General features: G+C 53.3%; 1 protein-coding gene across 8 annotated transcripts in view; it reads right to left on the bottom strand.

Moving 5' to 3' along the window:
- Positions 1 to 4,858: 4,858 nt before the first annotated feature.
- Positions 4,859 to 26,208, bottom strand: part of Dctn1 (dynactin subunit 1) — a 32,639-nt gene continuing 11,289 nt past the window's right edge. For 2 of the 8 annotated variants that reach the window (XM_032906261.1, XM_032906263.1), the window contains exons 2-32: positions 21,647 to 21,892; positions 21,288 to 21,366; positions 21,095 to 21,129; positions 20,508 to 20,528; positions 17,960 to 17,977; positions 16,694 to 16,714; positions 15,234 to 15,425; positions 14,739 to 14,936; positions 14,392 to 14,596; positions 14,240 to 14,318; positions 13,956 to 14,115; positions 13,749 to 13,853; positions 13,444 to 13,635; positions 13,247 to 13,363; positions 12,883 to 13,035; positions 11,968 to 12,128; positions 11,710 to 11,878; positions 10,927 to 10,995; positions 10,703 to 10,765; positions 10,463 to 10,612; positions 10,171 to 10,332; positions 9,947 to 10,078; positions 9,641 to 9,766; positions 9,097 to 9,239; positions 8,706 to 8,872; positions 7,344 to 7,358; positions 7,066 to 7,199; positions 6,760 to 6,952; positions 6,195 to 6,274; positions 5,628 to 5,717; positions 4,859 to 5,306 (exon numbers count right to left, since the gene is read on the bottom strand). In XM_032906261.1, coding sequence (XP_032762152.1) covers positions 5,169 to 5,306; positions 5,628 to 5,717; positions 6,195 to 6,274; positions 6,760 to 6,952; positions 7,066 to 7,199; positions 7,344 to 7,358; positions 8,706 to 8,872; positions 9,097 to 9,239; positions 9,641 to 9,766; positions 9,947 to 10,078; positions 10,171 to 10,332; positions 10,463 to 10,612; positions 10,703 to 10,765; positions 10,927 to 10,995; positions 11,710 to 11,878; positions 11,968 to 12,128; positions 12,883 to 13,035; positions 13,247 to 13,363; positions 13,444 to 13,635; positions 13,749 to 13,853; positions 13,956 to 14,115; positions 14,240 to 14,318; positions 14,392 to 14,596; positions 14,739 to 14,936; positions 15,234 to 15,425; positions 16,694 to 16,714; positions 17,960 to 17,977; positions 20,508 to 20,528; positions 21,095 to 21,129; positions 21,288 to 21,366; positions 21,647 to 21,874 — 3,795 coding nt within the window. In that variant the 5' untranslated portion in view covers positions 21,875 to 21,892 and the 3' untranslated portion in view covers positions 4,859 to 5,168. Of the gene's footprint in view, positions 5,307 to 5,627; positions 5,718 to 6,194; positions 6,275 to 6,759; positions 6,953 to 7,065; positions 7,200 to 7,343; positions 7,359 to 8,705; positions 8,873 to 9,096; positions 9,240 to 9,640; positions 9,767 to 9,946; positions 10,079 to 10,170; positions 10,333 to 10,462; positions 10,613 to 10,702; positions 10,766 to 10,926; positions 10,996 to 11,709; positions 11,879 to 11,967; positions 12,129 to 12,882; positions 13,036 to 13,246; positions 13,364 to 13,443; positions 13,636 to 13,748; positions 13,854 to 13,955; positions 14,116 to 14,239; positions 14,319 to 14,391; positions 14,597 to 14,738; positions 14,937 to 15,233; positions 15,426 to 16,693; positions 16,715 to 17,959; positions 18,087 to 20,507; positions 20,529 to 21,094; positions 21,130 to 21,287; positions 21,367 to 21,646; positions 21,893 to 24,252; positions 24,543 to 26,208 lie in introns of those variants that run through there. The other 6 variants (XM_032906259.1, XM_032906260.1, XM_032906264.1 and 3 more) reach the window with 6 other exon arrangements.

Here is a 26,208-nt window from a genome sequence, read left to right on the forward strand (position 1 = left end):
GAGGAGAGAGAGAAGAGAAGAGAAGAGAAGAGAAGAGAAGAGAAGAGAAGAGAAGAGAAGAGAAGAGAAGAGAAGGGGAGGGAAGGAGAAGGGAAGGGAGGGGAAAGGAGGCGAGGGGAGGAGACAGAGAACAATTAAGCCTGCGGATCCAGCAGTTCAGTATAGGAGTGCTTGCCTAACACACTTACTGCCCCAGGTTCCATCCACATCACCAAATAAACCCAATGTCCTGGCACATTCAGGCAGGAGGGTCATATCCTTGATTATGTAGTAAGTTTGAGGCTGGCTTGGACTTCAGAAACACATGCTCCTCCTCCTCCTCTTCCTCCTCCCTCTCTTCCTCCTCTTCCTCCTCCTCCTCCTCCTCCTCCTCCTCCTCTTCCTCCTTCTCCTTCTCCTCTCCATCATCATTATCACCATCATCATCGTCGTCATCATCATCAGTTGATGTGCAGAAACCTTACTTTTTGTTTCCACGAATGTGAACAAAGAGTACACATCACTCCCCTGTTTTTGGTGAAGGACTGTGAAGATGAGTGAATTAAAGCAGCTTAGATTTGTGTCTGACTTCACAATGCACAGGGAAGCCTTGCTCACTCCTTGAGTGCATAAAGGCTCTGTTCACACCTTGCTCAGCTGCTTGTGCGTGCCCTGACGAGCTGCCAGAATGCCAGTCCTGGCCTGAGCCCAGGTCAGGAGGGTCTCTTCGGGAGGAGAAACCAGCTGACGTGTGTAGTCTACAGGGCCCTGACAGGCCAGTGCTGCAGCTGAGGGGCCCAGCCAGGAATCCTGGGAAAGACTTAGACTGTAAGAGGGTCTGCTGAGGCTCATGGCAGCCTTGGCGGTGATGGAAATGAACAGTCAGCAGGGATCGTGAAGGGCAGGGAACACAGGATGGTGAATAACAATATGGTTTTCAAGGAGCAGTAAACCAGCTAAGAGTTGACTGTAAGTCCACCACTCCATTAAACATTTTTCATTACATTCTTAAGTAATAAAAGTGAGTCCCTGTGAGTTCAAGGCCAGCCTGCTCGACATAGCAAGCTCCAGGCTAGCCAGTGCTATGTAGTGAGACACTGTCTCAAAAACCATAACAAACAAATACAAACAAATGCATATGTTTAAACTTTAAAAAGATCATCTAAGGTAATAGCACTCAGGGTAAGCGCCTCTGGCCTCCTGTGACAGACAGAAAAACTGACTGTACTGTACTGGTTACACAGCAAACCCCACCTCCCATGCTCCACAAAGCTGCTTTCATGTTGGGCACGTGACATTGGACCCAGGAATCTGCTCAAGAAACCTAAAAAGAGAAGGCTCTTACGGGACAGAGTTAAGAGTCTTCACACGCTGCCTCTGCCCACTGCCAGCCCATCTGTTTGGTTCTAGCACGTGGGAGTCTGGAACATGACTAATTACTATGCTGTCTGCTCCATCCCTGGTGCAAAGAAGCCAGCAGGCTTCTCCATCGTCTCATCTCAGTTCCCACGAATCACCCCCACTGACATCTGTCTGGCCATCCACTCACCCCTAAGACCATCAGCTCCATGACTCTCTCCAGTGAGCCAACGGATAGGGAAACTGGGAAGCCACAGTACAGGTGAGGGCCTCTGTCGCTTCTCTTGCCAGCACAACCCGCTTCTGCTTCCTGTTCCAGGGACCCCGTCCCCCAGGGCATCAGGCAACTACCAGGCTTACCGCCAGAGCTTACTTGTCTCTGAGCTCTTATTTGACAGAGGACAGGAGGGAGCAATAGGGACACTGTCACAGCAGAATCGACACATACATGTTCTTGCTGTCTCCGCCTGAACTTACACCGGTAAGGCTTTTCTGTGTTATTCCTCCTGCCCAAACGTACTCGGTGGGGTACAAGGCCGACACCAGCCGAGCTCACGTATCAGTTGCCTCTGGGAGAGAACAAAGGGTGACAAAGGGACACCCAGACATCCCCGGTCCCAGATATGTGGCTGAGCACCTGAGCAGAGGGGAGCAATGAGATCCAGAATGACTGGCTCTGGTGATGAGCTGGAAGACAGTCTTCAGGGAGATGATGCCCTCTTCTCTGAGTAAAGCTCTACTCTAAGATCGACCAGGCCCTGTTCAGTTGCCCTCAGATCACACTTCTGCCCAGACACTTCCTAAGGGCCCTGGCGGCTGCTTCCCCAGCTGTACTCGGGGGTGGAGGTGGGGTGCTTAGTTCTCGGCCCAGGTCTCTGTCCTCACTGCTCTCTGCACCCTCTGAGAGTCTTGCTGCTGCTGTAGTTTCCAGCTCTGTTCTGTGACTCCTGCGGTCCAGTGCCTCCTGTTTCCCTCATCCTACGGGACACGGATGATACGCCATATTGTGTGAAACCACAGCAAGAGGGAAGAGAGCTAACACCCTCCAGTGAGAGTAGGGGAGCTCCCTCTCCATCCAGGCAGGCGTGGTGCTTGTATGTGGTCTATCCAGGGAGGGCTTGTGAGGGGTGGTGGGGGTAGGGCTGCTAAGACAGTAAACTCACTCCAATTTGAACTTCCCCGCTGAGCTCCGCACCAATGATGGGCCCAAGCAGAACAGGTATGTATCCACCCACACAACATCCTCACTAGTACCTCAAACCCACGTCCAGAACTCGCACTCTCCTTAACATGGGCCCTTCTCCTGTGACTGGGGATGCAGGGGGATGCCTCCAAAGTGGGAGGCAGAAGAATTAAGTGACAGTGACAATAGAAATAGATGTGCCACAGGAGGAACCCATACACACCAAACAGGCCTCAAAGGGCCATACCCAAGCAGCCACTGGAATGGCAATTCTGAGAGAATGTTCTCAGTGAGGGGGGTTGGGGTAGAGGGAAGGAGTGGAGACTAGGAAGGGAGTCAAATGGCTTCTTTCCTCCATAGGGAGAGGGCTCATAGCACAGGTGAGTATGAGAACGCCAGTGATTCACTAAAGCTGGGACACTGGGCACACTTGGAGGGCAGACCCACAAGAGACTGGAGAAATGGGCAGAATCTAATAGTTCATGGCCTTGTGAATCTCAGAAAACTTATCTTTTAAGTTCTAGGCACTTAGAGGGGTCATTTTATTTCAGGATGAAGCTCCACTAGCTTGCCTTTTAGATGCACTCACCCAGCAGTGGTGGGCAGAACTGGGTGAGGAGAGGCAGTGAACAGCAGGTGGAAAGTCAGAGACAGCACTTAAAGATGGACAGCCGGGGCTGGAGAGCTGGCTCAGTTGAAGGGCTTGCTGCTGTTTGAGCATGAAGACCTGAATTGGAGTTCTAGGAAGAGTCGGGTGTGGTGGTCGGAGCCTGTAATGCATCAGGGCTTTCTGGCCAGCCACCTTCATCAACAAGCCCAAAGTTCCCGTGAAGCAGTGAAGCTATGCTTGCCTGCACGCCCACACACACACACACACACACACACACACACACACACACACACACACCTAGGACACTGGACACGTTGAACTTTGAGATCCTGTAGGGCATTCACAGGGAGGGAGCCCGTATGTCACAGAATGGAAGAACCCAGGATTCCAGAGTGTAGTCCTACTTTGAGAACCTGCCACCAAAGTGAAAGCATGGGGGAATCCAAACATGCGTAACTTCAAAGTATCACACAGGTTGTTCAATAATTATTATTCGGTTTTAGGACTTTTTTGAGATAGGGTCTCACTGTGTAGCCCATCCTAGCCCTGAACTCACACACCTGCCTGCCCTGCCTCCTGAGTGCTGGGACTGAAGGTGTGTGCCACCACACCGGGAAGTCACTGAGTCCTGCCCCTGAGTATCCTGACCACCAGTCAGAGGCAGGTCAGTCATTTGGGAGAAAGGACAGGAACGTGACACAATGTTGGGGATAGATGTGTGGCCTGTGGTTTTCTTAGCACCAGAGAAGCCAACGTTGGAGAGATGAAGTAGAGACTCTCATCTACCAAGACAGTGACAGAGCAATTACCTACCATTCCTAAGTACCTGGGTTCAAATCCTAGAACACTCACACACAAAGCAACCTTGTCATTAGTTCTGTGGCAGCCAAGCCCTCCATCCCAGGCTTCCCTGGTACACATAGCATCTAACATGGCATTAGCCATGTACGATCCCTGAGAGTGCTGAGGAATGTTGCCTAAAGTTCTTTCCCAGACCCCAACAAGGCAGGCTGGAGACGGCGTCTCCAAACCCCACACAGCACTGTCCTTCCAGAGGGCGCTGTGACTGCACGAGGCCCCTGGATCTTCCCACAGCTGCTGCTCTCCAGCCAGGCCCACTCCCGGGTCCTAGCCCCGCTGGACCAGATCCTTGCACGTCTTTCCCCACGTGGGTAATGAGGGAGCACCTTGAAGAGCTGGTCAGTGAGCGCCTAGACTAACTCTGAAATTCTACAATGCTGCTCACAGGCCCCCAAGTCTCACTCCTGTAAGGATTTTAACAGCTCTAAATCAAGACCAGAAATCCCAAGAATTCACAATAGCAGCTTCCTATATCAGTGATTTGGAGTGAGTTTTAGTGCAGTTTTTTTTTTTTTTTTTCACTTCTTACTGCTCTGCTGCCTGAGTTTCCCTGCTTTAGTAAATGTTAATCTGAGCCCCAAGTCTGATGGAAAGAGATGGTCAATGCATGAAAACCAGCTCTAGAAACTGAAGCTGCAGGGAGTGGAACAGAGCTGGATGGGCTATGGGTTCCTGCCCTCCAAGCTTCCTACATGGACTCCTGAGTCCCACCAGGCTCCATTCCCCTCAGCTTAGTGCACACAGAGGGTGCAGCACCGCCCCCATCCCCAGAGCAGGCCATCCAGCCTCGCCGGGCACATGGTTTCTACAGCAGCCCTCCTCCACCTGTCCCAAAGCCAGTCCCACTCTCAGAGCCACACGGAAAGCAGTGAAGCAGAAGTTGCTTTAATCCCGGGGTGAAGTCCTCAGTCAGGGAGACCTCACTCAATCTGTGGTGGAGGGGTGTCAGCCCCCTCCAGTGCCCTGAGGCCCCTCAGGAAAGAGGGAGCAGATGAACAGCAAATATGGAAGAGGCCAGGGGTAAACAGGCAAACCCAGGTTACGGAAGTAGCAGAACCCTGACCAGACCAGGCGAAGGTGAACCACTCAAGAGGTTAGCATGTGGTTCAACCCGGGAGTGGCTGAGGTGGCCGTGCACTGGGCAGTGGGACCAAAGGGAAGGCAGGGAAGGAGTGCTTAGGAGATGAGGCGACCGTGAAGCTGGTGCAGCTGCTCCTGGGTCAGCACCAGGCGGTGTCGCTGTCCCAGGCCTGCCGCACACGAGAAGGTCACTTTGCCCATGTACACTGTGTCGTCTTGCTGCTCTTCCTTGGCCTTGTGTTGGGAAGAGAAAGAGGGCCTCAGGTTAATGGTTCTCTTGATTGTAGGCACCGAGGGTTCTTGAGTACTAGACTGTGGCAACCCCTGGGAAGCAGGCTTCTGGGTTCTGACACCACAGTAACGCTTCAAATGAGAGCAAGGGTTGTCTAGCAAGGTAACCTGAGTCTGCTCGCTACAATATTCCAATCTCTACGTGCTGGAAGCACCTATGGTCCTGTGCAAACCAGACTTGGCCCTGCCAGGTAAAGCAGGCTCTGAGGCTGGGCCTCTTCCACCCCACGGGAGCACCGTCTCCCGCCCCATGCTCCCCCTTACCCTCAGGAAGGCAGATGAAGGGAAGGTGGCAAAGTCAGTGGGAACAGTAGCTCCAGGACGCTGAGTTACTGTCTCCTTGAGGACCTCATCCTGGGGAGGAGGAGGGAGGCAGGGTTCATGTAGGGGCTCCAGTCAATAGCTCCAGACCTCCTGCGCTTCACAGCAACGCTAGCTCCAGGGGAAGGTGGCTTCCTATCACTGCTCTTCTGTTCTTGTCTCTAGTCTAGGCCCATCCAGCATCCCTCCTTCCTGTACACGCCTCCATTCTTTAAGGCCTAACTCTGTCTATTGCGTCTAGGAAGTCGCTGCAAACATGCTGCCCCTCCAGTGATTTCAGATGACAAACTGCAGCCACACATCCCAGAGTCACCCGGTCAGCACTGGCGGCTCACCAGCCTAAAGATGGCACTAGTCACCCACTTTGTTGACTGAATTTATCGATCAGCTCCTCCCACCTGCACTGCAGTGTGCCACAGAGCACAGAGCAAGCACAGAGCACCCACGAGAGCCTGGCTACCCCAGGATAATCCGAGGGAGCTCAGTGTGGGAAGGTAGGATGTGACTGACCTTGAGCTTCTCGATGGTGTCGCTCAGAGACTTGAGCTGGGCCACTTGTTCCATAAGCTGAGCGGATGGGCTCTTGGCAGCTGTGAGGAGGGAGAAATGTCAGGACACTAAGTCCATCCAAGCCGCCGGACTGCACGGTCGGACACATGGGGACTGAACCCACATACAACAAGCACTTCAGAGAGAAAGAGTAAACTGGCTCTGGTGGGAAGGCCTAGAAGGCCACTGACAGATTGGGAGAGGAGGGTCTGAAGTTCAAGGTCCGCCTGGGCAACGTACCGAGCAGGTGTGGAGGCGCACCTTTAATTCCAGCACTCAGGGAGGCCGAGGCTGGTGCGGCTCTGATTCTGAGGTGGCCTGGGCCACAGAGCACCAGTGTAGCAGGCTTGAGGCCCTCAGCTGGACCCCAGTATCAGAGAAGAAAGGGGAGAGAGACGGGGGAGATAGAGTAGGGAGAGACTATGCACAAGAATCAGAGAAACAATCCTGAAGCCACTGAAGACTGCTGGGAAGAGCTCGGGGTCAGGGTGGCTGCAGCCATCTTCTAGGAGCAGAGAGTACATACCCGGGCTGCTTCGGGTGATGTCTACTACGTGGGTGTGAGTGCTCAGTTGGTTTAGTTTCTCCAACAGCTGGCTGGTCTTGCGATACAGTGCCCCAGACAGGAGGTTACCACCAGGGCCCTCATGGGGTGGGAGGGAAAACTTTGCAACATGCAGAGGGGGCAGAGCTGCCAAGGACGCCTTCATCTGGGCTCCCTGTCAGGAGGTGAAGGAACAGAGTAAGTGGGTCAGAGGCACCAGTGGCCTCGGCTGACCATCGATGGGCAGGCATGCTCCGAGCTCAGGGCCCACATTCCCGAGTGCCTTACTCTGAGGATGCTGTTCTCATGCTGGAGCTGAGAGATGTGTAACCTCATGGCAGAGATCTGCTGAAGCAGCAGTGGTGAGTCCTTCACCGGCCCCGGGCCTGGCAAGGCGCCTGGAGCCTGCCCAGGAGTGCCCCCTGTGAACAGCATGCAGAATATCATCAGTCCTGGGTGCACAGGATTGAAAACTGGGCTCTTTACCTTCCCCATCCCCACCTCCACTTCTGATGCTGTCTCCAGTCCCAGTGCCTTGGTAAACCCCAGCCCGGGTAGGTCTCTACCTCGCTGTTGTTCCTCTGGAGAGCCCATGGGGGAGCAGAAAAGAGAGAGAGCGATTAGATAATATGGGGACATTGGACAAAGCAGAGGAACTCTGGGCACAACATGCAGAAGACCCTTTTCCTCACCACCAACACTTCTAAGACCCTGCCTCTGCCTTTGGGGTGTAAAGGAGATAAAGGCGGACAAGGCCGTGAGTCAGGGCACCTCTGAGAGAATGGTAAACTGAGTGACTGCAGGAAGCATGTGGTGAGGCTGCTCCCACCTCCCTGACCCCTGCTCCATCCAGGAAAGGCACAGGACACCTCAGAGGCTGCATGCACCTCTGCACCCTGAGTGCTCCAGCTGCAAAGTCTGGGAAGGAGGTGAAGGCCCTGCTCTGCTCCTCAGGCTTCCCCTTGCTCTGAGGTAAGTGCCTCCCTTGTCTGATGGGGTGTTTCATTAATCCAGAAGTGGAATTTGTTTAAGAGCTGTACTGAAACACAAAATGGTGAATCAAAAGGTTCCCTCTCTCTAGGGGTTGGGGATTTAGCTCAGTGGTAGAGCGCTTGCCTAAGAAGCGCAAGGCCCTGGGTTCGGTCCCCAGCTCCGAAAAAAAGAACCAAAAAAAAAAAAAAAAAAAGGTTCCCTCTCAAAGCACCTGGGGCTGCCTATACTGTGGGAGCACGCTGTCACAAAGGCACTTGGTCACCGTCCTGAGTCACATCATATCTATGACTAGGCCTTTGATAAGGGCAAGACCTCAGGTAAGATGAGCAGTGAGGAAAGGCCAGAGATCCTGGTGGTTTAACCATGGGGCTAGATTGTTCTCTTGAGTGAAAATGTTTAAGCACATACTGAAAGCGGGGTAGAAACAAACCAGGGCAATGGGATCGGAGAGGGACAGGGACAGGGAAACAGCCTGGAGGGCACAAACTCCACACAAGGCTCCCCAACCTCATTAAGAACCTAAGAATAGGTCAGGACGGAAGCCATGGAATGAAGTAGGCACACTGCAGGCCATCAGATACTGGCTTCACACAGGGCTGGACACTCCAGCAGTGTGGCCTGGCCTCTCTGGTGTCTTGGCTGAGACAGAAAGGCCAGATGGCAGGTCCAGAGGGACAGCTCCCAGGCCTAACTCAGTCGCCATCCACCTTTACTGACAGTCTTGGTAGCACGCATGCTACTTTATACAGAGGTCTGTGAGCGTATCTTCAAGGAAAATAAAACCCCAATGAAATAGGCAGCGTGAAACTGGGGCAGGCATGTTCTTGGCTGAACACCTAGGGTCTAGGCAAGCACCTGGAGTCAAACTGAGGTCAGAAGGGAGGACAGTCAAGTCAGCCTCCTTTGGGCCCAGGCCACCTAGCCACCATACTTACCACCAGCAATGCCAGAGACCAGGGTAGCAATGCCTGATGGAGGGGGGCCCCGGAGTCCCTCGATGGTGCGCTTGGACTGGCTGTTCAGGCGCTGCTTGAGCTCTGTCTTCTCTGCCTCCAGCTGGTCTATGTCAGCCTGGAGTGCATCCATTGTCTCCTCAAACTCTCTGTGGGAGAGAACATGGGTTCAGACACCTCCCTCCTCACAGCCCACGACTTTCGAGTCCTGAGGGCAGGCCCTCAGAGGCAACCTGAGGCATGGCTGGAGGGAGACAGGAGAGTAGGAAAGGAAAAGTGGGGTAGTCACACTACAAGGCAAAAGGAGTCATTATCGACAGAAAACTGCAGAGCAGGACGGGGAGAGGACTCGGGGCCCCAGGACGGCGCTCACTTCTCCTTCTTCCGTAGCAGGGTCTGCGTCTCCTCCAGCCGAGTCTGAACTTTCTCAATTCGCTCATCGGCATCCTTGGCAGCGCTGTCCAGCTTCTTCTCCAGGAGGCTCAGCCGCACGTTGGCCTCACTCAGCTCCTCTCCCTAGATAAGGCAACACTTCAGTTCCTCAGCATCCTCCCAGAGCCACAGGACCACGTCAGGCTGTGGGACGTGGAGCTCCTTCCCAGATGACCCCTAGTTGCAGGTCCCACCTCTTTCCTCAGCTCCCACCCAGCACCCGACATTGCCAAGTCCCACCACACTTCCCAGCCTTTAGCTTAATTGTTTCAATTAATTAATTTACATTATATGTTCTTTTGTCTGCATGTATGTCTGAGTACCATGTGTGTACCTGGTGCCCTCAAAGGCCAGAAGAGGGCATTGGGTCCCCTAGGACTAGAGTTACAGATAGTCATGAGCCACCATGTGAGTGCTGAGAATCAAACCAGGGTCCTCTGAAGAGCAGCGCTTAACCACTGATCCATCTCTCCAGTCCTCCATACCTTAATCTTGAGTGACTTCTTTAACTCCTTGATGACTGTCTCTCGATCCTCAAGCTTCAAACCCAGACCTTCAGCATCTGTGATCTCTGCACGCAGTGCTGCAGCCCGAAGTTCAACTGGAGGAGGCTAAAAGACAGTGGGCCAGATGGTGGAGGCAGGGGAAGGATAGAGTGGGTCAGATGGTGGAAGCGGGGGAAAGAAACCACTCCAGTCACAGGAAAATCACCTGACTTTTAGGCAGGGCGCCCCTCCCTCCAGTCTCCCCACTCTCCACAAGGTGCTAAGTCCCCAGAAACCTCCACCTACCTTGCTCGGGGGCCGCTCTGCATCATACTCGCCTTCCTGCATGGCTGTGGCCAACTTGTTCATCGTGCTGATGAGGATGGAGCATGACTGGCGCAGACATTCGTAGGGGCTGCTGGAGGGGCTTCCGTAGATCTGCACAGCCAAGAGCAGGTATGAGAAGCTGGCAACAGCTAGAGCCTCCGCAGACCCCACGGCCTCCGCAGACCCCACGGTTCCCGGCCAACCTGCTCGCTTGCTTTGAAAGCCAGCTCCTCCAGTGCAGCCACGGGCAGCCCCTCGTTCTCTGCCAAGGGGGCGATGAGCTGGGCGGCTGCAGCTGCCACCTCCTGCAGAACAGCTACCACCCACGTCAGGTGCTTCCTGCAGTCCAGGAGTGTGTCAGACACCTGTGTGACAGGCCAGAGTCAGGAGCCCATCCTGGTCCACCATCACACTTCCTGGCTTCCCAATTCAACCCCCTGACCAGACCCGGATCTTAACGTGCTCGGCCCCTCCTGTTTCTGCTCAGCCCTAAACCTGTGAGCCGAAGGCCAGCGCTGCTGGGATCCCAGGAGCATCCGTCCCTGGCATTCGCCGTCGGATCTTCTTGCAGAACTGACGGATGTCACTGCAGGATGTTTCCAGGTCTCGCAGAAGAAGAGCAATATCTGTTGCCTCCTGCCCACCCTACTCGGGAGAAGGAAAGCCGCCATCAGCACTGGGGGAGGGGAGGGGAAAGGATAGGGAAGAACTCCTCAGATCCAGGTGAGCCCTCACCTGCAGGAAGGCACGCAGCCGCCCCACCTCCACGCTCATACAGTCCAGGGCACTCTGGGTGAACTGTACAGAAAGAAACATGAGTCTCGGCCCCTCACGGGAGCTCCATCACCATCCTCATCCCTTCTGTCCCGTGTGCACGGGTCCTCTGCTTTCACAGACCTCTCGGTCCCATTTCCCTCCCTCATCTCTACAGAAGCTTAGTCACGATGCAGACACGTCACCTTGATGTGGTCAGCCAGCTGCATGGTGGACTCCTCGGGCTGCTCAGCGAGGTGGATGCTGTACAGATGCTGGGGAGGACAACAGAGGCAGCCTTCAGTCCTGGGAAGGGCAAGAGCTGGGGGATGCCCTACTCCCAAACTGGAGACACTGTGGTCTTCAGAGGTTCAAAGCTTTCTAAAACCTCTAGGCAGTGACATCACAAGACAAGTTCGCATCAGATAAACAAGATGTGGGACTGGTGGCCCATAATCCTGGCACTGGGGAGGCTAAGCCAAGAGCATCAGGAGTTGGAGGCCAGCCTGAGCTACAGGGAGATGCCGTCTTATAAAAGCAGCTAGTAATGGCTAAGTGATAAAGACACTTGCTCCCAAGTTCAAACCTCAAGACCCATATGATGGAAAGAGTCAACTGCTTCATGTTGTCGTATGACCTCTACATGTACACTGTACCACACAGTACACATGTACATACATGCATCTCAACATTTGGGATGGATGCAGGAAGATCAGGAGTTCAAGGTTATCTTCCGCTACACAGCAAGTTAAAGGTCAGCCTGGGTTACATGAGACCCAGTCTCAAAGGAACAAAACAAAAAAATTATACTGTTCCCCTTCAACAGCAACAAACCAACCCCAAACAACAATAAAAAGAAAAGCAGAGCAAACTGGTCCCAAGAAGCCAACCACGGCCATAAAACCTTGTACACCCTGGCAAGAGCTCTCAGTAGGTATGAATCCCTTCCTGCCCTGCCACTTCCCCCGACCTGAACTCCGGCCCCAGACCTGGTAGTACTTGATGGCCTTGGTGAGGGGCTCCACGTTGACAGTCTCGTCCAGCTGATCCTTGTGCAGCAGCTCGATGAGGAAATCTAAGGAGCGCTCGTGGGCACTCATCTCCGGGTACAGGCTGCCTACCTTCTTGTACACGTCCACGCTGCACTGAGAGAGGGCACTGAGGACCAGAAAGGGGCTCCATGAGGGCACGGTCTCCAGGCAGTTACATGGCCCAGGGTACAAGGGAGGGGCCGAGGAGTCTCTTACTGCTCGTAGCGGTGCAGTGTGGCCTGCAGCAGACTCAGTGAGTACACCAGCCCCGCGGCAAAGCTTAGCTGCTCCCCAGCAGCCCCTCGCAGCCCAGGCCGCTCAGAACAGTTCTCACTCAGGTCAAACTTCTCCTGGGCCTGCTTCCGGATGAGCTCTGCCTGTGGGAAGAAGACCAGGGCACTGGAGCTGGGAGTTGAGGACAAAGAACACAGGTCCAAGAGTCATGACACAGCTAAGTGACTATGTGCAGGGGATGAACACGAGAGGAGGAGCAGACACGGCTCTTAACAGGCAGGAGGCTCAGGGCAGAGCAGGGTCGTAATCTGCCTAGAGTCCCTGCCACATATCCTCCAGCACCCAGGGCTACCTCTACTCCAGTTTAAATGTCATTCCTTTAGTAACCTCTACCCTCGGCTAAAGAAATCACCAACTGCCTCACCAGGAGGCTCCTTCTCCTCCTTGGACACTTTCTCCTATCTGGAGGGGACCGGTTTCAGACCCCTCCTGTAAACACTAACACATGATGTTTGACTGCCTCATGTAAAATGCTCAGGATCTGCATGTAACCTATGTGCACACACCTGTACATGTTAAACCACCTCTAGGTTACTGATGGTACCTAACACAAGCTAAGTGATACCAAGGATATACTGGACTGTTCAGAGAACAGTGAGAGAAAAATTGTGCATGCACAAGGCTTTTCTCCAAACACTCTGATGTGCAGCTGGTGGAATGCAGACACAGGGCTCCTGAATGTGGCAGCTGGCTGTGTTCACTGAGCCCCTGCTGAGCAGGAGTACCCGCCCTACCTCAGAGGCTATGTGGACAGCTGGTGCCTGCCCCCTTCCCCTCACACCCTCAGTGCCTTGGCTCACAGCACACTGAATGGTTTTCTTGACTCACTGGCCATACCTTGCAGATGAGTCGGGGCATGAGCAGCAGCACCAGGACACAGTCATGGTCTCCCCCTGGCCGAAGGAAGCTGTCAGGCATAAAGGCTGTCAGCAGGGACATGTGCCGGTTGGCCTGGGCAACTTCCATCTGCCTCAACTCCATCTCGATCGCCTGTAAGGACAGAGAGAAGGGATCTCAGGCTGGAGGCAAAGCTGCAGAAACACCAGGCCCTTTGTTTCTAGGTTAAGTCCAGGCCAGGATTCTTCCACAATTGCCACCCTAAGCACCGAGCCCAGAACCCCACCCCAAGTCAGCCCACAGCTACCCCTCCTCTGCCCGGGCTCTCCAACACCCCTGACTTTAAGGTGCCCACTTTCCTGACCTTGGCATGAGCCTTGGTCTCAGCAAACTTGATTTTGAAATCAAAAGTCTCTGGCGGTGGCTGCTGCTGTCTCTCCACAGACGCTTCCTGCTGGTTTGTCAGCTCCCGATTGACATCCTGAGAGCAGACAGTGACGCACAGTGGGTCCTGGGAACCCTAGGGTTACCTTGATCAGAGACCAGGGGCGAGGCAGGCACCTGTAGGTGGGCAGTCAACTGGCGGTACTTCTTGATGGTCTGCTGGTAGTCGGCGACCGTCTCCTGGGCGGCTTCCACTCGCTTCTGGGCCTCCCTTACTCGGGCACCTGCCATGTCCAGCTGCTCACGCAGCTCCAGTTCTGTCTCGCGTGCGTTCTCCTGCAGCTCGTCGTTCATCTCATTCATCGCTTCCTAGACGGCAGAGCAGGGAAGAGCATACAGGCAGGGTCAAGATGGCAGGGCGGAACGGTCCCTCCAAATATTCTCCATCAGGGTCAGAAGTCAGGGATCTGCTCTCTTCTTACCAAGTCCCCCACAGTCTCCCGTAATTCTCGCACTTTCTCCTCCAGATTCAGGTTCCGGTCAGTCAGCATCTCCACCATCTCCTCAGCTCCCAGAGCAGCGTCCACCTGTGTCAAGGGGAAGGGACAGGGAAAAGTGCCATCTTAAGGGTCCAGCTGCAGGAGGGGCAGTGGGAGCTGCAGGGGTGGGTGAGGGCTGTGTTCTCAGACCTGCTCTTTGAGCTCATCGATGGTGCTCTCTGCCTGGCTCAGTTCCTCCTGAAGACGCTCACGCTGCTGCCTCACAACCTCCAGCTCCTGGTTCTTCTTTTCCATGAGCTTCTGGAGCTTCACATGCTCCTGCTTCTCTGAGGAAGAGAGATCTCGCATCCTGTGCAGAAGTGGAAGCAGCAAAGGAAAGAGTCAAAGGGAAGACAGAGATGGCAGAAAGCATGGTCCGTCACAAGGTGACGAGTGCTGACACCTGAGGCAGGAGGGGACAGAGAAAGGCCTACCTCACCAGGGCGTCCTTCAGGCGGGCATTCTGCTCCTCCAGCTGTTTGAGCTGGTAGCTGGACGCAGCCCCATCAGAGCCTGTAAGAGCGACGGGGTGTTCATGCCAGTCCTGCTGCACCAGCTGGCCCCACTCCTGCTCCTGGTCCCCTACCTTTCTCTTCGATTTCAGCCTTGAGGATCTCCAAGTCTGTGGTGAGTTCGTCTACTCGTTCCTTCAGTGCCTCCACCTCCTGCTGCAGGGACTCGGCCCGCTCCTCGGCCATCTCCTTGTCCAGAGTGGCCATCTCGATGGCGTCGGCTGTGTCTGCCATCTCCTCCATGTAGCGCTCCTTTGCCTCCAGCGCCTCCTTGGCTTCCTGGAGGTTAGAAGTCAGTGGAGCAGCCAGAGCGACTCCCACACTGCCCTTTCTTCCGGGGCACCCTATAGCCCAGCCTAGTTCCCAGTTCCCTTGTTTGGGTCCTTCCACCTGCCCCGCACCAGCTCCATCCGAGGTGCACCTTCCGCGCCTCCTTGAGGCGCCGCTGCAGGTCCGCCTGCTGCTCCTGCATTTTGCTCTTCCATTCCTGCACCTGCTCTAGCTGGATCTTGTGCTTCTCCAGCTCCTTCAGCTTTGCTTTGTCTTCTGAGCGTTTCAGTCGCAAGGTCTCCAGCTTCTCCTCCAGGTCCCGTACCTGGGCCCTCAGCCCTTCCTCTTCCTGCCAAGAGGAAGCCCATGGTTTGTGCACAGCTCCTGCCCCACCCTAACAAAACTGAGCTGAAGCAAAGATAAGAATGTATAAAAGCCTTTCCCTAGACTGAGAACCAGGAGCAGGTGGCCTACGAACAGCTAAGAGGAAACCGCGGCACGAGAGACGCAGAGGGAATATAGAAGGGCAGGAAGGATGGGGACACTTCGGCCAGGAGCACGCTATGTCCCCACTCTTTCTGACTCCGGTCCTAGGTCTTCCCCAACCCTGGTCAGGGTTGCAGAGGTGCCTTGACTCCGTCCTTACCTTAGAGGGAGAAGGAAGTGGGGGTGCTGCTCCAGGAGAGGTGAGGGCCGGTGTGGGGATGATGGGTGCAGCCAGCGGAGTCTGAGCTGGGGTGCTGGGCTCACTGCTGCTCAGTTCACCGGCTGATGCTGATCCAGAGGGGCCCAAGGAGCTACTGGGCCCAGCCACCCCAGTACTGGCTGGGCGAGTAGGCTGTGAGAGGACAAGAGTAGACCACGAAGAAAACAGAGTACAGGAGTGTGGAAGGAAGAGGGGGAACAAGGAAAGGAGGCAGAGGAGAGAAAGAGAGTGTATATGAAAGCACAATGGGACCAAAGGCGGGGCAAGGGAGGACAATGACAGAGTTGAAAGTAGCAGTGACAATGGACAGTGGAGAAAAAGAAGAGAGGACGAGAGACATGAGATTATAAGGTTCCTCCCTTGGCACTGTGTCCACATTCCTCCCCACTCTGCCCTAACCTTCAAAACAGGATCTCACCCCCAGAACTCCCCTTTGACCCACTTGATCATTCTAGCAACTTCTTAATACTCCATTCTAGCTTGCTGGGCTCATGTCCAACTCCCCCAGCAGAAAAAAGTGCCTCAATGTCATTCCCAGAAGCAAAGAACAGATTAGAGACTTCTCAACTGTCCTGTTCACAGAGGGCGGGGCCGAAAGGGTGGAGTGAGGCTTGCTCTCCTGGTAAGCCTCTCTAGTCTTCTCTGCTTTGGTATACATCAACAGATCCTATAGGTTACTGGGCTGAGATGGAAACTGTACAGACTACCCTCCAAGCAAGGTAAGTAGAGCCGACCCTTACCTCCTCACCCAGGACAAAGCTCTAACTAAGTCACAGAATCCAGGCTCCTGCTGAGGCTGGAGGGGGGTGGGGGGGCTGGCCAGCTTTCAGGAAGCCACAAGCCCTGGGGTAGACAGTGCTGCCCCGGTAATGTTGAACACCAGACTACCCACAAATGCTCCACAAATGCTCCCACCCTCACCCAGGCACCCAGAGCACTCCCTTCTTTTCATTGCACCCTTCCAAGCTGATCAAAGCCTGTCTTGATTAGCTATAACCCTTCTTACTGCTCCCACACCCAATCTATTGGCTAAGATGGCCTCTCAAATATTACAAGTTGTAGGGCCTGGAAAGATGCCTCAGGAGAGTAACTGGCCACTCTTCCAAAGAACCCAGGTTTGAGTCCCAGCACTCACATATCCCAAAATATCTGACACCTTCTCTTGGCCTCTGAGGGCACACATATGACATACATACATGCAGGCAACACTCATATACATAAAAACAAAAAAGAACTAGAAATCACTTTCCCAGGGAGTCCAATTACCAGCCTCAAGCTCCTCTTCTCCCTTGGTATACTGCAACCAACATTTACTTGCTAGCATGCATGCCCACATACATGCACATGCCTGAAATATATGTGCACTGAGCAGTGGCTTACAGAGACCTGCTTGTTCTCACCTTGGGCCGTCGGGTTGTGGTCTGGACAGGCGACAGGAGCCAGAAGAGGAGGAGCCAGGAAAGAGAGTCGTGGCAGGAGGACAGAGGTAGCAATGAGAGGAGAAGCAGCAATGGACAAGGCTAGCCCACCAACCCTGCCCCACTACCTCCCATGGGGAATCAGGGTCCCTGCTCCAGGCTCACACCTCCTGCTGCCTGAAGAACCCTCATTTTTACCCAACCCTTGTAGGCCTCACCCCTTCAGACCTCTGTAGGTCCCACAAGTCTGGTCTCTAGGCTGAGCCACAGGAGACCAAAGGCAGCAGCTGGCAAGAAGGCCTCCAGAGACCAGCCTAGGGGCCCCACCCAGCCACCTCTCCCAAGGACTTCCCCAAGTCAGCCTCTTCCTTCAAGTGCTAGACTCTAGAGAGGACACCCTAGGACCCGGCCCCATGGCAGGAGTGCAGACACCCAGAAATGAGAGCTTAGATCACTAAGACAGAAAAGGGCTGATCCCCTCCCAGCCTTGCAGCAGGTCCCTCCCTAGGGCAGAGGGCTCAGGTGTCACTACTGTGAATACTGCATTAGTAAAAGCCCACAGCTCAGCAAAGTAACCCTTCCAGCTGGAGGAAGTGGGGGTGGGCAGCAACCCTCAGAAATCACTCTTCCCAAAGCAACCCAGGAGGCCTCTGGGTTACTCTGAAGTGGCTAAGGGGCAATTAGCGCCAACTCCCAGAGGCTTGCTGCCTGTGCCTGGGGCTCTAGCAAGTCAAGATTCAGCTTGAGCAGACACTGAGTCCAAGATGGCCAACCTCCACCCTCTGCTCAGGGCTAATTCACTTCAGCTGTGGATCAAAAACTATTCTAGGGTCCACAACCTGCCTTGGTAAACTCCCTAGCCCAAGCTCCGGGGAGGCAGGATGCTGGGAGAACAAGCTGTAAGTCATTCCAGCAAAGGTTGGTAAGTAGGCCTGCTTCGTGCACTGACCCCAGGAAACCCTCCCAGCCCCTACTGCAGTGGGGTCTGCCTGAAGCCCAAGCCTGTGAGGCCACTGGGTAAAAGGCCTGGTACAGACTCAGTCCAAAGCAGGTAGATCAAGGAACATATACATGTCCAGGGTGGGGCACAGTAGTGACACACACCTCTCCCTACCTGCACCCCTTCTTCCTTACCCTCCTCCCCCAGCCAGGTAGACTGATGAAGTCAATCAGCCCCCACCCCCACCCCAGCAGCCTGCTTCCATCGCCCTGGCAACCCAGCAGCAGGACCAGAGCAAGCAAGAGTACCTTTCGGGCTGTCGGTGCCTGTCTCATCATTGCAGAAAACCACAGAAAGCAAGGAGAGGAAAGAGACGGAGGGACAGAGGAGGGCAGACAAACACAGGGAGGAAAGACAGACGAAGGGAGGGAGGGAGGGAGGGAGGGAGGGAGGGAAAGGCGGCGGAGACAGAGATTAGTGCATCAAATCCCAACAATGCAGCCTTAGCTTCCAGGCCGGCAAAAGGCGGCTGCGGCGACACAGGCCCTGGCAGGTGCACAGCAGGACGGCAGCCGACTGTGAGCTCCAGCAGGCTCCGGAGCCTTGCCTGGCCCGGGTCGTCAGCTTAAGCTGATGGCAGTCTCAGTGGCCGCAGCAGCAGCAGCAGCAGCTCCACCTGACGTCATGCACCCACCCTCCTCAGCTCCATGGGGGTGGAGCTATCAGTCCTAGGTCACCTAGCAACCACCCAGAACCGGATGGCTCCTCCTCCTCCTGATGGTACTAAGTCCTGCGCAAAGCCGCCCTTCCTCCCAGTCCCTTCACCACGTTCTGGCATGGCGCTCCTCTTCTCCTCTACCTCTAAGACCTTGCTCCAAAAAGCTGTGCCAGGGGCCATTGCAGAAACAGCACCTCATGGAGCCAGGGGATTTGTGGACAGGAACAGAGGGCCTGCCGGCTCCATCGATCTATGTCACAGTTATACTCCCCCTGAAAAGCCCATCCATGTCCACTTCTCTTGCACACACTGGCGAAACCCTTAGGCTTCTTATTCGGAACACAGTCAGAGCACCCCTCCAGCACCCAGCCCCAGCTCTGAAGGGCACACAGTGATTAAGGAATCTTGGGACATGACAGTGGCATAGCAACAGCTCTAACGATAATGTTGGGTTCTTCCCTCACCTCTCCAAGCTGGAGAGATCAAAGCCTATGTCTAAAGGGCTTTCTAGAAAGGGTAGGTATTTTTTGTGACACCTACATTCTTTCCTGACTCCCTCTCAAAACACTGGTTTGGGGGGGGGGCTAATGGCTCAGAGGTTAAGAGCCTTGGCTGCTTTTGTGTAGGACTGTTTCAATTCCAAGCACCAACTTGGTGACTCGCAATCACTTTGTAACTCAGTCCCAGAGTGATCCGTCACCCTCCTGTGGCCTCCATTGGCACAGTTCAGATATATTATATACATGCAAGCAAAACACTCATCCGCATAGACACACACACACACACACACACACACACTGGCTTCTGCTCTGGACCTCGCTGTTCTGTGTGGGATGATAGGGAATCCTGGCTAAATGCTCTGCTTGGACTGAACCATCAGGGTGTAAGCCTGGAGAGAGCAGGGAACATGCTGTAGCATAAGGCCAGGCTGTCACATTTCACCAGGACATGGACATTGCTCAGGCCCCTACCAGGGTCATGTCAGCCTGCAGCCAGGACTTACACTGCAGTTTCATGCTCTTCTCTATTTAGCGACAGGAGGAGAAACTGGAGCAGCAACCACAACACAACACTCCAGGGATGAAGCAAGTCCTCGTGTGTCTGGAACGTGCCCAGCTTCTCTGCAGCATTATCTGCCTTACACTCCCATTCCTACCCGGACCCAGGACCCAGGATCAAAAACAAGCCCTAGTCTGTGGCTTCTACCATGGTAAGACTTCCAAGTGTTTTCCACGCCCACAAGGAGCTTCCTTTCCCCCTCCTATGGTCCCAATCCAAAAGTTTCCCATGCGACATCAGGAAGGCCTGAGACAGGCTGGCAACAAAGGGCTCCCAGTACTGCACACACAGCTCACACAGGTACATGCAGGGCAGGACGAACTAGTGCAGAGCCCCAAGGCAACGGCTGGTGTAAGGAAGTGGTCATGGCAGCAATTTAAGTGTTTAAAAGTCCATGGAGAGGAGGTGGGCATGATGGGCCCACCTGTAATCCCAGCACTAAGGCTGAAGCAGGAGGACTGCCACAGATTCTAGGCTAGCCTGGTCTACATAGTGAATTCTGGACTAGCCTGAGCTACAATGTAAGACCCTCTCAAAAGACCTAAAGAAAAGTCTGTGGAAGAGACGGGGTGGAACAGACAAGATCCTGGGGAAGGAGGAATGAGTCTCCTTGGGCAAATACTAGTCGAGGGGGACAGTGAAAGCCATTGGGCAGGGTAAGCTGGGCGTTTACGGCAGCATTGATTCAACGGCAGGCAGGCAACATCCTGACCCCCTCCTTACACAACCATTGTACCACACTTTCCTCAGCTCCAGTGCTGTAGGATGCCCTCCCTCTACCGCCAAGCCTGGCTAAGTGGGAAGGCCCTGTAAAGCAACTGAGCTGTGACTTGCTATCGAGCACCTGGAGTCTCTAACTGGGGGTCTTGAGCATGGAAGAACTGTCTGTCTCTAAGGAGCGGAGTGCTGATTTGGCCTGGTCCCCCAACCTGATAGAAGACAAACTGCCATTTCCTCTGGCCAGCCCAGCCCCATGGTTACACACACATGCATGCAGCAGTTGGGGTGAGGAGCATGCAAGAGAGTGGGAGGGGCTCACAGCCCACCCACCCAGCCAGACACAACAGTAAACACACCACCTTCTTAGGCTTCAGTCCCCGCTGCGTGAGGAGCAGGAAAGGTCAGAGTTAGAGAACAGACTGGCCTGACAGACATCCTGTGCATAAGTGTTAACATCAACTCAGGTGAACACACGAGAGGGAGGTTAGGTAAGCATCGAGCCCTGGGCATAGAAGGGGTCCCTCAAGGGTCCGTCTGCAGAAGAGGCAAAGGGAGCTGGAAAGGGCCTCTGCATGCATCTTACAACACTTGTGAACAAAAGATCTGCTTCTCCCTCCACACCGCACCTTATCTGCCCTTACACCATCTTGTCTTGGCATCTTTGGATACCAGAAGGTAGAAAGCTGGCTACACTCTTGGGTTTAGGCCTGTCCTTCCAATCCCCCCTCAGCTCAATCCTATTTGACCCAAAATGTCTAGATTCTAACAGTTTCCCTACTACCTTTATTCTAGTCCTAATGTAGCAATTCATACCCAGAATGTGTCCTTCTAGGGGAAGTTAGTCGACTACAAGTCTAACTCAACCAGACCATCTACGGCCTCCACCTACTCAGCCCTGGGCTTCCTCCCTCCCTGTGTTCCTCCCTTACACTGTCAAACCACTCACCAGTTTGCTGGTCTTTGCAGCTGCATCAGCTCCCTCTGTAGAAAGCAAACAACAACAAAATATATTTATACAAAGGGGAAGGGGTAAGAACCGTCTGAATGGGATGGGAAGGATAGAAGGAAAGAGAGCAGACGCCCTGTTATTAGAAGGGTGGGAGACTTGGATGTGAAGACGCAACGTCAGTAACTAGTACCTCTCTTGAGGGTCTTTGAAGCAGAAGAATCAGGAGTCTCTGGGGAAGTAGTATCTGCTCCATCTTCAAATACTTGGATCTGAGACCAAAGAACATACTCAAAGCAGTCAGACTGAGAATGCCTATAACACGGGTCCCTCCTGAGCTCCTGAGCAGGCTGGGATACAGAGTACTTCCCCTAGACTTGATCTTGCCTTTCTCCCATCCACAGCCTCTCATTCCACTTAGGGAAAAGGACACACTAGCAGCACAAGCGACAGATGTTCGTGTGAGTGCGCTCGCACACACACACACACAGGCACTGTGCACACACAAGCACCACATGTGTACAACGTGCACAGGTTCACATGGTGAATTACCTGGGATTGGCGTACAAAGATGCCGTGGCCTTCATCGCATGTGAAATACTTCCTTCCCTGAACGGTACCATCATTCTTGCCTTTTGCTTCATCCAGGATCACGCCCACCCACTTGCCAGTGGCAAAGAGTGTGGCTCCAACATAGGCCACAGTACCACGGTGGCCCTTCCCAATCACCTCCACACGGGAGCCGACCCGCAGGGGCCGGGCGCTTGCCTCTGTACTCATCCTGCTGCCACTGGGCGTCTGCAAATAAGCCATACACCAGCATGGTCAGTCAGAGGCTCTAGATGGGACCCTGGACTGAGAAACTACCACAAGTCATGTCTTTAAACTCCATTCTCAGGGCAAAGTGAGCCCACAAACTCTCCTCTGAAAACATCAGTGACATGTCCAAAACTTTGCCAAAGCCAGGCAGAATGGCATACACCTAGGATTTCAACACCTGGGTGGCAGAATCAGGAGGCTAGCCATGAGTTTGAGGCCAATCCGGGCTATATATAAGCTAAAAGCCAGCCTAGGCAATATAATGAGACCTTGTTTCAAGAAATCTTTAAAAAGCTTGTTTTGATAGAGCACATATGGGATTCCAGCACTTGGGCATCTTAGACTTACCAAGATTACCAAGGAGGATTACCAAGAGCTTGAGGCCAGCCTGGGCTACATGATGAGCTCCAGGTCAGCCTACAGTAAGACAAACCTCTAGGGAAAAATAGTAACAAAAATGAACAATAAAAACAATCCTTTTATTGTTGTTGTTTGTTTTTTAGAGACAGGATTTCACTGTGTAGTCCTGGCTGTCTTGGAATTCACTCTGTAGACTAGGCTGACCTCAAATTTGGAGATCTGCCTGTCTCTGTCTCCTAAGTGCTGGGATAAAAGTGTGTGCCACCAGCAATAACAACAATCTTAAAAATCAAAACTCTAAAATTCTCTAGAATCTACTGGAATTTTTAAAAGAATTTATATTTAAATTGTATAACAAATTTTTGAACATCTTTGAACATCACCATCTGGCTGCTTCTAGGGTGTACTGTCCCCAAGGAAAGGACAAGAACAAGCAAACAACTCAATTCCGACCAGGATCCCCACAACCCTGCCCCAGGAACCAGACCTAAGAAAGCTAGCAGCTCAGGGGTGGCCCTCTCCACTGGCCACCCCACTCCACCCTTCTTCCTCCTCTTCCTCCTCCTCTTCCTCCTCTTCGCATGTGTGCCTTTTACAATTTGTGTTACTGTTCATTGTAGACAGACTGTCAGTACTATCTAGGCTGGTCTGGAACTTGCAGTCCTCCTGCCTCAGCCCCCTGAATGCTGGGCTCACAGGCATGCATCAATCGGCACATCTGCTTAGACTTCTCAGAAGAATAGAACTGCACCTCTTTCCAGGCCCACAACCGCCACTGTGCCGTGATGATGTCAGTCCATCTACATATCCACCTGGCATTGCTGGGCTATTGACTACAGCCCATTCACCAGCTCCTTCCTCCTGGCCCATGTCCTACTCTGTCTGCTCTCCCCCAAGCTCTGGAGGCCATGGTGTCACAAAAAAAAAAAAAAAAAAGAGTACAAACAAACAAAGTACCTCAAATTAGCCCCTCACTGTCCTCAAGCCCTGACCAGTAGTTCATCTGGGCAAGCAAAGGTACAAAGACACTGTCCTTGGGTTGTACCCAGCTTCTTACATATCCGTGATGACAGAACACATAAAATTAGGTCCCAAATCAGACCATGATTTGGAAGAAAATCACACCTAAGCCATTTTTAGCAATAGCTGCTCCATGAACCAGAGAGATTACAGCAAATAAATAAGGCAAGAAAATGTGACCCCCCCCCCAATGGGCCTAAAGACTCCAGGGGCTCCTTCCCATTACTCCCCCAAACACAACACACACACACACACACACACACACACACACACACACACACACACACACACACACACACACACACGGCACAGTTAGCTTCAGAAAGGAGTCCTGCCCAAGCCTGGGAAGTCAAACCCTTGCGAGCTGTCACCCTCTAGCCCCTTTCCTCATCGAGCCCCACCAGTAAGGTAAGGCAGAGCTCCTAGGGATATGGGGACCTCAAACCATACCAGGGACAATGAAAATCTCATGGGCCTGACAATAAAGGAAGCTGCCAGTGATAGGAAGGCTGGACACAAACTCAGAAAGACCCTCCCACACCTCCCAACACGCCTCTCAGAATCAGGTGGCTCTAACTGTAGACGCAAATCTAATCTTACATAGGAGAGAGCAGAGGCAGACCAGGGCATCTGAAAAGGGCCTCACAGCAAGGCCTTCAGACCCACAGGCCAGTCAAAGACAGACTGGACCCCTCAGCAATCCCAAGCCTCAGAGCCAGTTGTAGTCAGAGGTCAAGTCTGGTTGGGTCCCAGTTAGGACCCAACTGGGTGGGTGGGTGGGGTAGCCTGTCCAGCCTGCCACTGTCAGGGCCCTGAAGGCTCCTCAGAAGCCCAGTGTGTGAGTACCTCAGCTGAGAGCCAGCCTGCCTCCCCAGCCCCCACACAAGTGATGTCCACAGGCACCAGGCCTGTTCCAGCAGCCCTCCCAGGGCCATCCCATATTGACTGGGGCCACTTACCCGATTGTACATGTGCCTCTTGCTCTGGGCCATGTTGCTCACCCGGACTCTACCCCCTCCCCCAGCCAGCCAAAGACAGAGAAAGGCAGAAACCTAGGCAGGAGGGGTCAGGGTGATGGGCCTGCATGGACCGGCTCAGAAGCCGTCAACCACGGACCTCCCTCCATCCATGGGCCTCCCTCGGGAGGGGCAGGGGCAGTGATGGGGCTGAAGAGTAAGTCCCTTCTACTGCCCAAGGATTCCTGAACCCAGAGACACTGAGCCCCGCTTGCCAGCTGATGAGTCTCACTCTGCGCTAGTGCTGCTCTAGACTGTCAGGAAGCGTGCTGGCCTCTGGGTCCTAGTGCTCCCCTCCTTCACCCGAACCCAAGGATGGGTCGTCAAAAAATCCTCAGCACTGGAGCGCAGGGCTCTGGAGCCCTGACACTTCTTTCCCACCTGTACCCTTCACTATCACTGTCCCCAGCCCCAGAAAGTGAGGCTTCAGCAGGTCCCCAAGCATCAAGGGCCACTTCAAAATGATCAGCTGCTTACAGCCTTCACAAGGACTCCCAGCCCCTTCTGTTGTTCTGTGTCACCCTACCAAAGAGAGATCTGGACCCAGGTTCCAATCCTCCATGACTAGGGTCTGAACTTCTACAGTACAGAAGGGCAGAAATGGAAGCATGCTCACACAGAGAAAGCCAGGAAGTGTCCCAGCTCCTCACCCCTGCAACATCAGAGGTCCCCATAGTCACTCTGTCTCTCCTCTGCTTGTTGTGTCAGGCCAGGCTCGGATCCCAAGATGTCCCAAGATGTCACATTCAACGGATTATTGAAGACAGTTTTCTAAAGCTAAGGCCTCACTGTTCCCTTGGACCAAGTCCTCATCTCTTATATCCTTGACCTTGTCTTCTAACATCGGACCCAACAAGCTAACTTATTTTTTATAGTTCTATACCTCACAAAATTCCTTAGCTATGTTATAGTGCCTTCATAATTTAAAAACAAATGGTGTTAATTTAATGAAACTACTTATTCTAGTGAGAGATTTTCACATGCTACCTCATTTATTATTCACAGATCAAAGACTAGGGTCTGATTCCTTAGCAAAGTTGGCCTGGGGACTAACCACTGGGCCCCCTGGCTGTGATGTGGACCTAGATCCCTGAACATACTTGTCTTCCTTCACTGACAAGACTGCAGTTCTGCAGGAAGATGGTAACCACCTGTAAAAACGCCATAATGAAGCCAGTCACTTTATATGCTAGGTTAACTCTTAACCAAAACATTCTCTGTATCTTCACATCTGCCCAGAACCATCAGGACCTACCTCTCTGCTTCCCTGCAGTCTCCAGGTTGCTCTCCCTTCCTTATCCACCCCTGCCCAGACAACCATACTAAACCCACTCAGAGCATCTACAATCTACAGAACACATTTCAAAGCATCACTCAGGGCTCAGCGGATTGCTCAGTGGGGAGAACGGAAGTTGGAGCTAGAGAGATGGCTCAGCAATTAAGAGCACTGGCTGCTTTTGCAGAAAACATAGGTTCATTCCAGCACCCACACAGAGGTCCACAACTGTCCTTAAATTCCAGCCCTAGGGGATCTAATACCCTTTTCTGACCTCCAAGGGCTTGGTACATACATGATACAAATATATGTAAGATAAAACTTTAAAAATTAAAATATTTAGGACAGGGGTTGAAGAGATGGCTCAGTGGCTAAAGGATCTTGTTCTTCTTGCTGAGGACCTGAGTTTACCCTGGTACCATGGTTACCATGGTTACCATCAGCCATGCTGTGCTACTCACAACCACATGTAACTCCAGCTCAAGATGTGATGCCTCTGGCTGCTGTAAGAACCTCTATTTATGTACACACACACCACACACTTTAAAATAAAATAAATCCTTTTTAAAAATAAAAATAAGGACTAGAGAGATGGCTACGCTGTTAAGAGTATGTCCTGTTAA

Source organism: Rattus rattus, chromosome 6 (assembly GCF_011064425.1).
Source record: "Rattus rattus isolate New Zealand chromosome 6, Rrattus_CSIRO_v1, whole genome shotgun sequence".
Taxonomy (NCBI): domain Eukaryota; kingdom Metazoa; phylum Chordata; class Mammalia; order Rodentia; family Muridae; genus Rattus; species Rattus rattus.